General features: G+C 42.2%; 1 protein-coding gene across 2 annotated transcripts in view; it reads left to right on the forward strand.

Moving 5' to 3' along the window:
- Positions 1-15,707, forward strand: part of LOC100859602 (zinc finger SWIM domain-containing protein 6-like) — a 452,492-nt gene that overhangs the window by 309,502 nt on the left and 127,283 nt on the right. For both annotated transcript variants that reach the window (XM_025144610.3, XM_025144611.3), the window contains 4 exons: positions 516-692; positions 963-1,109; positions 7,461-7,607; positions 12,962-13,222. In XM_025144610.3, the coding sequence (XP_025000378.1) occupies positions 516-692; positions 963-1,109; positions 7,461-7,607; positions 12,962-13,222 (732 nt within the window). The remainder of the gene's footprint in view (positions 1-515; positions 693-962; positions 1,110-7,460; positions 7,608-12,961; positions 13,223-15,707) is intronic.

Raw genomic sequence — 15,707 nt, forward strand, 5'->3', positions numbered from 1 at the left:
GCATCTCAACATACATAGTGCACTGTCAACAGAGTGCTTTTACTGTGGGAAGATGCATAGTAAGGGTTATGTCAGTCCCATGACTTCAGTACCTTTCTTTTTTTTTAATCTACAGCACTGTTCATCTATCCCTCATCTTAGCAGCTCTGGATCAGGAGAGAAATTGAGAATTTTTGAGTAGCTGTGTCATATACTTTTTAGTTTGTTCTCAGGAGAGCTGTCAAATGTCTTTCATCTTCAGCTTTCCCTTTTCAAAGCCTGTTTAGCACTAGTCTTGCTGTTATGTAGATCTCTTTCTGAATGCAGAGTGAATGGCACACACTTTGTCTGGCCTGTTCAGCAATAGGATGTGAAATGTCGGCAGCCGCTGTCTGATATTTGCAGAGGAAGGGCAAGACAGGATGTCATCATTTGGGGGGTCATGAATAGGCAGCAGACAAGAATACTGTGAATGATTTATTCACATATGAATGAGCAAAAGCTGATGAAGCTTTCTGAACTTGTGAAAATGACAGATTCATCGAACAGGCCCCATCGGACAGTGTTCACTCGAGCCATTGAAGCGTGTGATCTTCACTGGCAGGACAGCCACTTACTGCACATTATCAGCAGTGACCTATACACCAACTACTGTTACCATGATGACACTGAAAGCTCGCTCTTTGATTCTCATGGGTGGCCCCTATGGCACGGTAAGTGGTTGAAATGGGAAAGACATTTCCATGACTTGCCTCTTTGTTCAGTTTCTGTGTCATTATTTTATGCGGGAAGAGGGGAAGAGATAAATGAAAAGCCTGAAAAAAGGAACAGTCTCCCTTGACATGCTGGTTTTAGAAATATTTTTTTAAGACTCTTGCTTTATTTATTTATTTATTTATTAAGCCCTTTGGAGTTAATCTAGCAAAAGAGGCCATTATAGACATGGAAGCGTTGCTTTTCTTCATTTATTTTCTCCATTTTAGAACATGTCCCTACAGCCTGTGCAAGGGTGGATGCATTGCGATCTCATGGATACTCAAGAGAAGCACTGAGGCTAGCAATAGCTATTGTTAATACACTAAGAAGGCAGCAGCAGAAACAGCTGGAAATGTTCCAGGCTCGGAAGAAAGGTAAATGTGGGCAAAGGTCATGACAAGGTGACAATAACACTGGACTGGAACTTTGCATGAGAAAACTGTTTTTGAAACTAATGCCAAAGAGGTGCATTTAACTCTCCATTACAAATGACCATAGTGATAATGTAATGCTTTGAATGTTGGAGATTTTCTTCGTGAATTCTGCATGACAAGGGCTCAGTTCTGCCTTCTGTAATATGTCCGACACAATTGGACCTTTATTCCAATCAGAATTTTTGGCTACACAGCGTAAATATCCATCTGGTGTAATTTATAGGCTTGTAAACAGAGCTTGGTATTTAACAAGTCAGGTATTTTAAATTATTTCTTCCTTTGACATACAATTTATATACTTCTATATATACTATATACTATATATTTCTGATGTGGAAGCCTAAGTTGACATGGAGGATAACACCAAGGCAAAGTCTGCACTAGAGAAATTCATCAAATTTGGCAATTTGTTTCAAAAGAGTTTCTTACAATATCTAAAATTTTAGTATTTCTGAATGGAGTGTCAGGTTGACGTCACTGGAAATGAGTTTTTGAAGCACTATTTTTTTATATGATATTCTATGTTCTTCCTCTGATGAACATTAACTCTATTTTTTGAATGAACATTCTTCTTTGGATACAATTTCTATGCCATGTGATCCTTCCTACCCAAAATAATACTGCACTGAACTTTGCCATAAGTTTGAAGAAGTAGTAGAAGGAGAAAGGGATAGCTTTCTGATTAAAGAATGCATGTGGAAAAAATGGAATTATGTTCTCAGCTACTACAAGAACACCTTAATTCAAACATTATTTTAGATCTTCATTGCTGCTCTTAATAATGTGTATCCTCATGTATTGTAAGAAAAAATACTAATGTGAATGTAGAACAAGTGAAGGCAATGACAGAGCCTTTATTTGAGAAATAGGCACTAGAGGAAAAGATATCAAAAAGGAATTGACTCACCCCTCCCGGTAATGGTGTGGAGAGAGGGACGAGCTGAGGAATGTGACCCTCCCCCGTTCGTACCGTCGCGCTGCTGGAGAGAGGGGTGGGGGCAAAAAGGGGGACCCGCGCAGACTCAGACTGCACAGGAAGTCTTGCAGAGACGGAAGGGGTGGCTCCAGACCACCCCCCCATGCTCCAGGCACCCACACACTCACATAGCCCACCCATTGGTTCAGGCTGTGACCCTGGAATTCCACTACACTCCACCCCTTCACAGCATGAACCAATGACTGAGCAGGTAGGGGGTGAGCCCCCGCAACCTGGTGGCCCAAGACACAATGCACACCGCGATGCATACAGAACACCCGCCGCAATATAGGATGTCAAGACAATGAAGGCAATCAGTGGCAGTCCCCTCCACGGTTCTGTTGGACCAGTACTTGATGTTCTTTCTCGAGGCATATCTTTTTCAAGGACCAGTAGCGCTTCTGATTCATGCTCTCCAGTTCCCAAAAGTTCAGCAGTGCGTCACAGGGTGTCATGATGTTTCCTCATAGGCATGTTTGAGTGATGTTGCTCGTGCTGGCCATCCTGTGAACTTAAAACCTCAAGGGGAGTAAAGCAGATGTTTAATAGGTATGAGGAGGGATAGGTCTGCCCTCCACAGTAAGGTGCAGGCTGTCTTTCGGTCTTGAGTCAACATATCCACCTGTATCGGGGCACGTCCTGGCCTTCGATACCACACTCTTTGGCCCGATATCTGCGACTGAATCACTATATCAGGTACCAAAGGGGGCTTCTAATTTGCCACATGGACATGATTAATGTCCCTTTTGCAATGAAAACAGGGGTGTCAACTACTACCTCTGTTGGCCATACACCGATTACTGAAGGGTTTACTGATCCCCCAACCTCTAACAATCTCCCCCAAGGTGCAAGGAGACCACACCATTTTGGCCCTGCTTGCACCTTCCAAGGCCATTTTACCTTGTGTCTCCCGGGCTCTAGGTCATCAGGGGCAGGGAGCAGAAGATTATTCATGGTGCCAACTTGTGGCTTGAGTGAGGTGTCCTTGCCTGTAATTTGTATCCTAAGTGGGGAGGCCCAAGTTGTCTGCAACATTCTTAAAGCACTGGGTCTGTCATCTCTTGGTCTCTCATTCAAGTCTTGCAGGGTTTCATAAAGCTTCTTGGTCCACCCCTGCAAGGACTGTGAATCTGCCTTCAGAGCAGCCTTCAGGATCCAGTTATATCTTTCTATTAGGCCTGCTCCCGTTGGATTGTAGGGCAGGTGAAACTGCCATTCGATGTTATTGTCTTCAGCCCACTTCTGCACAGTTGCACCTGTGAAATGTGTACCTTGATCACTCTCAGTAACCTCGGGAGTCCCGTATGATGCCATCAATCTAGTTAGAGCTTTGATGGTATAGGCTTGGTTTGCCTTTGCTACGGGATAGGCTTGCATTAATCCACTCGCTGTATCGACACAAGTTAGGGCATATTTGGCCCCCTCAGATCACAGAAGGGGACCTATATAATCAATCTGCCATCGCTGTAATGGGTTGTGTCCTCTAGCAAGATGGGCCGTAGTTTCCGGCAGAGGTCTTGGTCTCATTCGCGAGCAAACATCACAGTCCTGACATGCCTGGACAATATCTGGTAACTTTATGGGCAACCCCCATGCTTTAGCTGCTGCCCACATGGTTTTCTGTCCTGCATGTCGTAATTTCCAGTGCAGCCAGTGGGCTATGCCTTCTGCTGATGTACCTCCCAACCATCGGACTCGAGCCAGTGTGTCAGCTTCATCATTGCCTGGTGACTGCAAGGGTTGATGTCCAGAGACGTGGTATGCTTGTATGGTTCTGTGTCCCAGATAGGTCGGGCATGGATCGTCCAATCCTAAGAGGCCCACTGTGCTATCCAGGGCATGAGCCCTCAGTAGACTGCCCAGCTATCTGTTCAGATGTTTAGTGCACTGTTGCCAGGCTCTTGAGTTATCACCATCCACACAGCTCGTAGCTCAGCCCACTGGCTACTTCGTCCATCCCCTTCTTCAAACCATATTGTTTCAGTTGAGGGATGGTATGCGACAGCTCACCACCTACTTGGGTTCCCTCTGCTGAATCCATCTGTGTACCAGGCATCTTCTGGAATAGGGTAGTTCCCCTCCTGTACGGGACTCTTTTCTGGATAAGTAACCACTATTTCCTCAGGTGTCTCACTGTGATATGTTACAGGCCCAAGTATCTTTTGCAGTTCTTCCTTCAGTGGAGATGATGACAGGTGGCTTCTTTGACTAAGATAGGCGACCCAGCGTGCCACTGTTTGTGATTGGGCCACCCCGGTCTTAGGAATGTGGGTTAGGTCTTTTACCCACCCCTGAATCAGTGAAGTTGTTTTAACAATAACCTCTGCAGTCTGAGTTATTGGTTCTACCGCCTGTAATGCAGAATAGGTAGCCAATAACTGTTTTTCAACCATGCTGTATCTCTCTTCTGCTCCATGCCAAACCTGTGACCAGAACCCAATTGGGGGTTCGAACAGAACTCTGGAGCTGCCACAGCCCCCAGCCAAACCCCTTCTTGGGTTACATGCACATCTAGTTTGGCTGGAAGGGTTGGATGTGAAGTCGTGTAAATTTTTCAACTATATGTGCAGATGTTTTCACAGAAATAAGTCTTTAGAAGTTTAACTGGCAACAATGTATGCACCCAACTAAAAAAAAAAAATAGCTGGCAGTTCCTATGTGCTTCTATTTCTGTTTCGCAGTATCCAAGTGTTTCAGGGTACGTTTTGATCTGAAAGACAGGGTGTCTCAGGAGCAGAGGCAAGCAAACTATACAATCAAAGCAGCACAGAGGGTTATGAGTTTTAGTGAACATACACACACTCATACACACACAGACATCCATTTTAGATAATCCCCATAAGTGGGAAGTAGAAACTCCCTAAGCAAGTGCACTATTACTTACCGACCCTTGAGAGATAGCAAAACGCCGAAAAGGAGAGAGAAGGAACATGCCAGTGGTGGATTCGATAGGTAGTGCCAACAGTGCGTCCTCTGCTTCTAAGTGCAATTTTCCTCTCTCTCCCACCACAGCCCCTCTCCTGCTTTTATTCTCCACAGGGTCTGCAGGGTTTTTTCCCCTTGCATGCTGTACGCACACGGCCAACACGTGATACAGAGCCCAAGAGGAACACTTGCTTGCACAGCAAGTCTTTGCAAAAACAAAATAAACTACCGAGGTCAGCTCTCTCTACAAAACAAGATATTTGCAGCTACAGCCACAAATATCAGTTCCCTTAAAAGTGTCAGAATACTTTGTTCCATCCCAGGATCATTCTTCAGTCAGGGGCCTTTAGGTCGCCAACAAACCAAACTATTAAATAAAATTTTGTGCACTGTTTTGGATTCCAGATCTGAAAAAAATCTAAAAGCTGTTTATGTTGTTACTTATGATAAGGTTTCTAAATGATTTTATCATTTAATGCATCTTTCCCTAAAATGCATTCCCTTAAAAGCTTTGCAACTTTTTGAGCTTTTCAGGTTGAGGACAGAAGCAATGAGGGGGTTGTGTGTGTACATATCACTGATGCGTGAAGGGTCTGCTATAAGCGTGCTGGTTGTAGTACTGCTCCTTTTCATTGCCATTTGCTAATGAAGTATCCTGTTAAGTTCCTTTTCCCTATGAGCAGTGTCTGTAGCTGTGAACTAGTGTAGTGCTATTAGAACTAAAAGATCGTTTGTATAAAATGTGGTCCATCCTACCCTGGAACAAAGAAGTTTGTCATTTCTCTGTTGTCACTCACTGCTTTTGTGTATTTTTTTCTTGTATGTTCAGAATTGAAAAAAATATTCTTTTAATACTGCAAAATGTACTGGTCATCTCTATGTCTATAAGCAGATGAATTCTGTGGATACAGCCCAGCTTTAAGTTTCAGTTCAGCAAGTATCACATGCTTCTACTTAGCTTTTATTCATGTAACAACTTACATGGTTTAAAATTAAATGTCTATATGACTGCAGGACTGAAGCCTTTGTTTGATGTAACACAAATGAACTTTATAAGTAGACACAACAGATGAAATAGAATATAAGTGAGTCAGTAAGAAGTCAGTGTTGAGTCCTTTTTAGTAATATTACTTGCTTCTGCACGTCGTCTACAGCACATGCTATTTTGATAGTAAGACAATGATTTACTTGCTTGCTATTTTGTATTACATATCAGTTGATTCTTAAACAACACCAAAAAAACCAACATCCTCATCCTCCTAAACAATCAGTTCAACGCGTGGCTGTGTTTCATTTTGTAGCCCCACATGTTTAAATAGGTAAGAAGTAGACTTTCTAGTGTTTTAAAGCTTTGCATTAATAGATGTGGTTCCTAAGGAAAGTAGTACTCCATGAATAAGAACAATCAGAGACAGCTACAAGTTAGCGTGTAGTAGGTAGAGAAGCCGAGCATCCATAATCTACATCTCCCCTCTTTTAGCCTGAAACTGTTCCCCCATGTCTTATCGCTCTCTACCCATGGAAAAAGTTGATTTCCCTCCTGATCATAAGCTCCCTTTAAGTATTGGAAGACTGCAATGAGATCTCCCCTGAGCCTTCTCTTCTCCAGGCTGAACAAGCCCAGCTCCCTCAGTCTGTCTTCGAAGGAGGTGCTCCAGCCATCTGATCATCTTTGTGGTCCTCCTCTGGACCCTCTCCAAAACCTCCTCATCTTTCCTGAGCTGGGAGCCACAGACCTTGATGCAGTACTCCAGATGGGGCCTCACAAGGGCAGAGTAGAGGGGAACAATCATCTCCCTCCTGCTGGCCACCCTTTTGATGCAGCCCAGGATGCAGTTGGCCTTCCGGGCTGCACACACACACTGCTGGCTCATGTTAAGTTTTTCATCGACCAGGACTCCTAAGTTCTTGGCAGGGCTGCTTGCAAGGAGTTTTTCTCCAAGTCTGTACATATATATGGGATTGCCTTTACCCAAGAACTAGGATGCTGCACATCTTTTGAGGCAGGAAAGAATTGTGGATGTTTAAAAAAAAAAAAAAAGTCAAAAAGTCTGTTGCAATTTTTCAGCAGACATTTTCAGAAGACTTCCTGGTATTGTGTAAGAGATTTCAAAAGACACTGCAGTTGAAATTGTTGACCCATAATACACTTTGCTAGTGCTTGAATGGCATTTGACCTTAATTCTTTTTCTTTTTTTCCTTTTTTCATATATGCATAAAGGGCAATGAATTCATCCTGAAAGATACTGTTTTCTCCTTCTATGCAAGGCTACTTCTAACACTTTGAATGCTGTACTGAGAGCATTTTAATAGGTTTTACTTCTATAATTGTTTTAAGTGGCTAACCTGCACTCTTTCCTTACCTATTCCTTTCATTTTTTTGAATGCAGAACTTCTCTACAGAGGAATAACCTCAATAACAAATCTTGAAGGTTGGGTGGGACACCCTTTGGATCCAATTGGCACCCTCTTCAGTAGCCTGATGGAAGCCTGCAGGGTGGATGATGATAACTTCCATGGATTCTCAGACTTCATGGGTAAGGCTGTGCAAAGGGAGCTATCTTTTATACACCTTCAGTAACCAAAGACATTTTTCTACCTTTCCACTATAAATGAACTTTGAAGTCAGTGTTCTCATAGTATAAGAACTCACATTTGCATTCCCTAAGAAAATGTTTAAAGGAAAATCTTGAAAGCACTTCCAAAATTACCAGTTACTCATTCTGTAATATATATATATTTATTTTGTGACTGAAATAAAAGCAAATAAATGTTTATAGCAGTAAATTACTCCACATACATTCCTCTGTCCTATTTCTGAGACAATGCACAAGATCACAAAATCACAGAACTGTTGAGGTTGGAAGGTAGCTCTGGAGATCTGCTTAGAGCGGGATCAGCTACAGCAGGTTGTCCAGGACTGTGTCCAGTTGGGTTTTGAATAACTCCAGAAATTAAGACTTTACATCCTCTCTTGGCATCCTTTTCCAGTGTTCAACCACCCTTACAGTAATAAAAGTCTTTTCTTATGCTCAGATGGAAACTTGTGTTTCAGTTTGCACCCATTGCTTCTTGTCCTGTCACAGGCTACCACAGAGAAGAGTCTGGCTCTTTCTTTTTTACATTCTCCTGTCAGATACTTATACATATTGGTAGGATCCTTCTGAGCCTTCTCTTTTCCAGGCTAAACAGACCTAGCTGTTTCAGTCTCTGATCATATGAGAGATGCTCCAGTCCCTTAATCATCTTTGTGACCTCTTACTAGATTTGTTTCGTTATGTCCATATGCTGAGGAGCCCAGAACTGAACACAGCATATATGTATATCTCACCAGTGCTGAATAGAGAGGAAGGATCAGCTCCTTCAACATGTTGGAAACACTTCCCTTAATGCAGCCCAGGGTGTTACTGGACTTCTTTGCTAGACATGCACGTAATTCTTCAAATGGATGACAGAACAGCTAACAATGATAACATCCATGGTCTATAGAGAATGTGAATTGGAAAGTAGCGTTACAGAATTGATACATGATTTAGGTCAGAATGTTAACTTAAGTGATTCATTCCTTATTCTCAGTGTGTTTCCACATCTGCAGTAGTTTCTTATTGCCTTCTGTGTTTGACAGAAACTAGATTAATCCCTCTACCTACAGCTCTTTTATATGCACATCTCCAATCCTCTTGTAGCTTTACCTCAAAACTTATTTTATTAAAATAGATTTTCTTCAGTAAACTTTTAATCCACTTAATGTGAAAGAAGTTTTAATTAAAAGAAAACAGAAATCAGATTCTTTCCAATTTTCCAATTAGTAAAAATAAACAAAAAACAAAAAAGTACTAAAAGTAGTTTGTGTTGAAAAGTAAATTCCCCCTACACACACATACGTAATCTGCCAAATGCATTCAGCCTTCTCATTTACTGCAGTTGTACATCTCCTTATGTCTCTACAGATCATGGAAGGAAGGGTTAGCCACTTGGGAGGAATATAAGACTGTTGTTAGAGGATGTAGGGAGGCAAATAGGAAAGCTAAGACCTCCTTAGAATTAAATCTTGCAAGAAGGGTCAAGGACAACAGAAAGGGCTTCTTCAAATACACTGCAGATAAAACTAACACTAGAAGCAATGTAGACCCACTGATGAATGAGGTGGGTGCCCTGGTGACAGATGATACAGATAAGGCAGAGTTACTAAATGCCTTCTTTGTCTATACTGCTGGAGGCTGTCCTGAGGAGCCCCATACCCCTGAGGCCCCAGAGGAAGTCAGGATCAAGGAGGAGTTTGCCTCGGTTGATGAGGGCTGGGTTAGGGACCAGTTAAGCAATCTGGACATCCATAAATTCATGGGTCCTGATGGGATGCACCTGTGGGTGCTGATGGTGCTGGCAGAAGTCATCGATAGGCCATTCTCCATTATCTTTAGTAAGTCGTGGGGAATGGGAGAGGTGCAACTGGAGGAAAGCAAATGTCACTCCTGTCTTCAAAAAGGGCAAGAAGGAGGACCTGGGTAACTATAGACCGGTCAGCCTCACCTCCATCCCTGGAAAGGTGATGGAACAACTTATCCTTGGTGCTGTCTCTAGGCATATCAAGGGTAAGAGGGTCATTAGGGGCACTCAACATGGCTTCACCAAGGGGAAGTCATGCTTGACCTACCTGATAGCCTTTTATGAAGATGTAACCAGGTGGATAGATGATGGTAAAGCAGTGGATGTGGTCAATCTTAGTAAAGCATTTGACACCACCTCCCACAGCATCCTCACAGCTAAACTGAGAAAGTGTGATCTGGACAATTGGATAGTGAGGTGGACTGTGAACTGAATGAAGGAAAGAAGGCAGAGAGTTGTGGTCAATAGGACAGAGTCTAGTTGGGGGCCTGTGTCTAGTAGAGACCCTCAAGGGTCTGAACTGGGACCAGCACTATTCAGTATATTCATCGACTTGGATGAGAGAACAGTGTGCACTGTCAGCAAGACCTAGACAGGCTGCAGAACTGGGTGGGGAGAAATTTAATGAAACATAACAAGGGCAAGTGTAGAGTCTTGCATCTGGGCAAGAACAACCCCAGGTACCAGTATAGGTTGGGGACTGACCAGTTGGAGAGCAGTGTAGGGGAAAGGGACCTGGGGGGTCCTGGTGGACAGCAGGATGACCATGAGCCAGCACCGTGTCCTTGTGGCCAAGAAGGCCAATGGCATCCTGGGGTGAATTAGAAGGGGTGTGGTTAGTAGGTCAAGAGAGGTTCTCCTCCCTCTCTACTCTGCCCTGGTGAGACCACATCTGGAATATTGCTTACAGTTCTGGGCTCCTCAGTTCAAGAAGGACAGGGAACTGCTTGAGACAGTCCAGCGCAAAGCCACAAAGATGATTAAGGGAGTGGAGCATCTCCTTTACGAGGAAAGGCTGAGGGAGCTGGGTCTCTTTAGCTTGTAGAAGAGGAGACTGAGGGGTGACCTCATTAATGTTCATAATTATGTAAAGGGTGAGTGTCAGGAGGATGGAGCCAGGTTCTTCTCAGTGACATCCAATGATAGGACAGGCAAAAGAAGTTGTTGGGCGATCAAAAGGGACTTCAGGGCTCTGGGAAGATTGCTGAAGGGATCGGGAGCACAAGTTGTGTTCTCCTCTGTCCTCTCAGTTGGTGACTGGGATCCGGACAAAAGGAGGAGTGAGAGAATTACAGAACAGACCAACCACCAGTGTAGTTGCTTCAGTTACCACAGTTAATGAATAGAGGGGCCCTGCCCTCAGTCAGGGGGGGGAGAGGGATAACAGATTTTATTGGACTGTGTGGATCCGATGACCTGGCACATCAGAACCACAGAAATATAAGGCACTGTTGGATACCGGTGCACAGTGCACTCTAATGCCCTCGAATCATGAAGGGACAGAATCAGTCCATATTTCTGGAGTGACATAGCAAGGGGGTTGAAACTCGATGATCATTATGGTCCTTTTCAACCCAGGCCATTCTATAATTCTATGATTCTATGACAAGGAGCAACAGGTAGAAGCTGGAACATAGGAGGTTCCACATAAATATGAGAAGAAACTTCTTCACAGTAAGGGTAACAATGGAACGGGCTGCCCAGAGAGGTTGTGGAGTCTCCTTCTCTGGAGGCATTCAAAACCTGCCTGGACCTGTTCCTGTGTGACCTAACCTAGGTGTTTCTGCTCCAGCATGGGGATTGGACTAGATGATCTTTTGAGGTCCCTTTCAGTCCTTTACATTCTGTGATTCTGTCTGTACATCATAACATTTAGTTCTTCAGTGGGACTGTTAACTGCTAGAGGTTTTGTCATATGGTGTATCTGTTAAGTCTCATATATATATCAGCAGTACTCTTTAAAGTAATTGGTTGCTTGATCTGTATGGAATCTACAAGTAATCTTTACTGGAAGTAAGGATTCTAGTGGGAATTAAATTCAGAAATATTATACATGTTTATCATAAATACAACTGTAACAATTAGATTAAAAAAATCCTGAAAAGAGCCCTAGCAATCAGAGGATGCTTAAGAAGTTGTGGAGTTATCAGGCCTACTGTACTTGCACAATCCTAACAATTTCATCTGAAATCTATGCACAGGTATAAACGCCTTCCCTTTTCACTTAAACAACGTAGAGGTTTTAAGGAGATATAGAAATGAGTGGAGGGAGGGGGAAATAATTGAAATGCATCTTCCAATTTCAGCCTTATTAACGCAAAGCTGGAAATAAACTGCCTGCCTCTAAATCATATGGTTTAACGGTTGAATGCTTTTATTTTTTACTTGAGTGGCAATTTTATGAAACCTAATTGGTTTGTGTATTTGTCTCTTGTGGAATTGGGTCAGGTAGTTTACACTGGATTTTTGGATCTTTAGATAGAGCTGGTAATTTAAATCATTTTAAATTAAGTATGACTCAGTAAGTATGCTGATGATACAAAGCTGGGAGGAGTGGCTGACACAGCAGAACGCTGTGCTGCCATTCAGCAAGACCTGGACAGATTGGAGAGCTGGGCAGCAATAAACTAGATGAGGTTTAACAAAAGCAAATGCACGGTCTTGTACCTGGGAAGGAATAACCACAAGTATCAGTACAGGTTGAGACGACCTGCTGGAGAGGAGCTCTGTGGAGAAGGACCTGGGGGTCCTGGTGGATGACAGGGTGGCCATGAGCCAGCACTGTGCTCTGGTGGACAAGAAGGCCAATGGGATCCTTGGGGTGCATTAAAAGGAGCATGGCCAGCAGGTCAAGGAAGGTGATCCTCCCCCTCTACTCTGCCCTGGTCAGGCCTCACCTGGAGTGCTGTATCTAGTTCTGGGCTCCCCGGTACAAAAAAGAATCTCCTGGAAAGAGTCCAGTGGAGGGCCACAAAGATGATAAAGGGCCTGGAGCATCTCCCCTATGAGGAAAGGCTGAGCAACCCGGGTCTGTTCAGCCTTGGGAAAAGATGACTGAGAGGGGATCTGATAAATGTTTATAAATATCTTAAGTGTAGTAGTCAAAGGGACATGGCCAACCTCTTTTCAGTGGTTTGTGGGGATAGGACAAGGAGAAATGGCCATAAACTTGAGCATAGAAAGTTCTGCACCAATATGCAAAGGAACTTCTCAGCGAGGGTGACGGAGCACTGGAACAGGTTGCCCAGGGGGATTGTGGATTCTCCTTCTCTGGAGATATTCAAGACCTGCCTGGATGTCTATCTGTGTAGCCTGCTTTAGGGGCCTGCTTTGCAGGGGGGTTGGACTTGATGATCTCTGGAGATCCCTTCCAGCTCCTACAGTTCTGTGATTCTATAAAAAAATGAATACTAAACAGAGGTAGCATTTGTAAATGTGAAATTACAAACAGATTATGGATTAGAATGACTTGCTGATGTGTTGTTCTTTGTGTCACCCTTTACAGAGAACACGAGTCAACACAAATCTCTGGAGTACCAGCACCTGCCTGCACACAAGTTCTTAGAAGAAGGGGAATCTTATTTAATGCTGGCTGTGGAAGTAGCATTGATAGGGCTGGGGCAGCAACGAATAATGCCAGATGGCTTGTATGCACAAGAGAAGGTTTGTCGAAATGAGGAGCAGCTTATTTCTAAGCTACAGGAAATTGAATTGGATGATACTCTGGTGAAGATTTTTCGAAAACAAGCAGTCTTCCTATTAGAAGGTAGCTCAATATTAGATGCTGTTTCTTTAAACTGTTTTCACTTTCAGAAGACGACAGAATTAGTATTCATGTGGAAACTGACTTTACATAATTAAGATGTTTTCTGATGTAGAACCTCAGCAAAATTTTGTTTGCAATTTCTTATGAAAATTAAACATAAACCAAATAATACCATGACTGTAGAGATAAGGCATCTGATGACTTAGGAGCCTTTAACTTTAATTGCATTTTGTTCTTTAGATTTTTTTGTTTGGCATAATATAAGTATCCTAATTATACAGCTCAGACTCACAATTAAATATTATAGCCATCAGTTATCATCAATTCTTAGGTAACAGAATTATAAATGTCACTTGTATCCTGAAAAATAACTGGCAGCTTCGTATATGTATGAAGATTTTTATCTCTATTTTCTGGAGCCCAGAAAATTCCCTTGGAGTTGCTCTGACAGAAAAATATTTCATTTGTAGCAATTAGGAAAAGGACGCCTCTGAAGTTTGAATCATATATGAAAATTAAAATACATGGTTAAATACTGAGGCTTAAGACCAGATCTTGTGACTAAACTGTGACTAAGACAATTATCTGTTTGGGAATCACTGTGGTGGATTTCAATAAAATTTGTGGGAAAAAAAAAAAGTATGTCTTTGCCTTTTAAAAATGCTTAACATCTAACACTTAAGCCTCATGTTCAGGAAGTAACTTCATAGGTTCTGAGATTATCTTTCTAGCTTTTTTCTTTTAATGGAAAAAAAAAAACTTTAAAGGAATTAATTAGCCAAAGGCACGGTCCAACTTTTGAGTGTCTGCTCAAGGGATGATGGGAAGAGTACAATATTGCTCTAGGTGAATTGTGAAAACTGTTACACCGCAGTCATGTTTTGCTTTCTTTCTGTAAAATATTTGTCATTTTAAACTTCTGTTTAATGGAATAGACACAGTATGTTTTTTCATGGTTCTCAGCTGTGAGTCACTGTTATTGCCCAGATCCTTAAAGCCTTTAGTACCTACTGATGCTGCCATTTGAAACTGCAGAGATGCACTATATGTTTCCATTACGATATGGCTATACTACTGCTTTATGGCCTTTGGACAAAAACATCTGCTCACTGGATCCAGCTATTAACAACCACCATATAGGTATCCTATGGATTATATCTAAGTTGCTCCGAAAGTAGCCTCCTATTTATTTCCATGGAAACTGTGACAGATACAAAGAACACAATAACACTATTTGATAGAGCAAATTCTCAGCTATAACACTACTTTTCAACATAGACACCACTAGTACCTATGCATTTCTGCCAGCGATGAACAGGAGTCTGCATGTCGTGCTTGTAAAAATCTGCACCAGCAGAAGTAACTCACTGTCAATGTCACCACTGCTGAAACACACCACCCAGTGTCAATGAATGTTAATGGATACAATTTTTTCTGCATGGAGGAATTTAATTGCATACCTTTGTTTCATATGCACTTTCATGTCAGATACCATTTTGTCACACTGCCCCTCTGCTGTCATCTGTTGCACAGCAACAAAATTTAACAGAATATTGGTGGGAAGGTTCAACCTCTACTGCCATACCACCAACATCCGCTTCTGACATTGTGGGTCAACACAATAAAATAGGTGGCATTATTTTTGGAGTAGCCCACATATATTCTGCTATTAACTTAGCAGACAGGCAAAAAATTGAAATAGTTCTTGCAACATAGTTTGAACATTCTGCTTTCCCTCACATTCAAATGGTAGCTACATTACAGCATGCATTGTTCTGCATTAACAGTATAAAAATCAGCTTAATGGGGGACTAGACTTCATTATATCTACAGGTCTTTAAATATGAAAATCCAATTGATATGATTAGGTACAATTTTTCTTCCATGTGAGCTGGCAGTTTTGGCCAGGAAAGCTAGGAAAGCTAGATTTCTCAGAAAATAGTAGTGTAAGACACTCTTTGCTCAGTGCTCACTATGGCAATTCCATAGGTAGTTATTTTAGTAGATTTCCTATTAAGATTATCTTATATTTAACTGGAAGTAACAGAGATCGCTTGAAAGAAATCCTCTGTTTTCCTCATGAAGTATCCATAACAGTAAAGAGATGCATAAAATTTATCTTATGGGAGCTGCACCAAAAGTAATGCATCCTATTTTATTATGTTGGCCCATGACATCAGAGGTGGATGTTGGTGGTATAGCAGTAGAGGACAATATTACCTTAAATTTTGCGGCCATGCAACAGATGGCAGCAGAGGGGCAATCTGGCAAAATGGCATCTGACATGAAAGTGCATATGAAACAAAGGTATGCAATTAAATTCCTCCATGCAGAAAAAATTGTATCCATTAACATTCATTGATGCTTGCTGAACATTTATGGAGACCAAACATGAGATGTTAGCACAGTGAGACAGTGGGTGGTGTGTTTCAGTAGTGTTGGCATTGACAGTGGGTCACCTCTGCTAGTGCAGATTTTTATGAGC

The sequence above is a fragment of the Gallus gallus genome, chromosome W (genome assembly GCF_016699485.2).
Source record: "Gallus gallus isolate bGalGal1 chromosome W, bGalGal1.mat.broiler.GRCg7b, whole genome shotgun sequence".
NCBI lineage: Eukaryota > Metazoa > Chordata > Aves > Galliformes > Phasianidae > Gallus > Gallus gallus.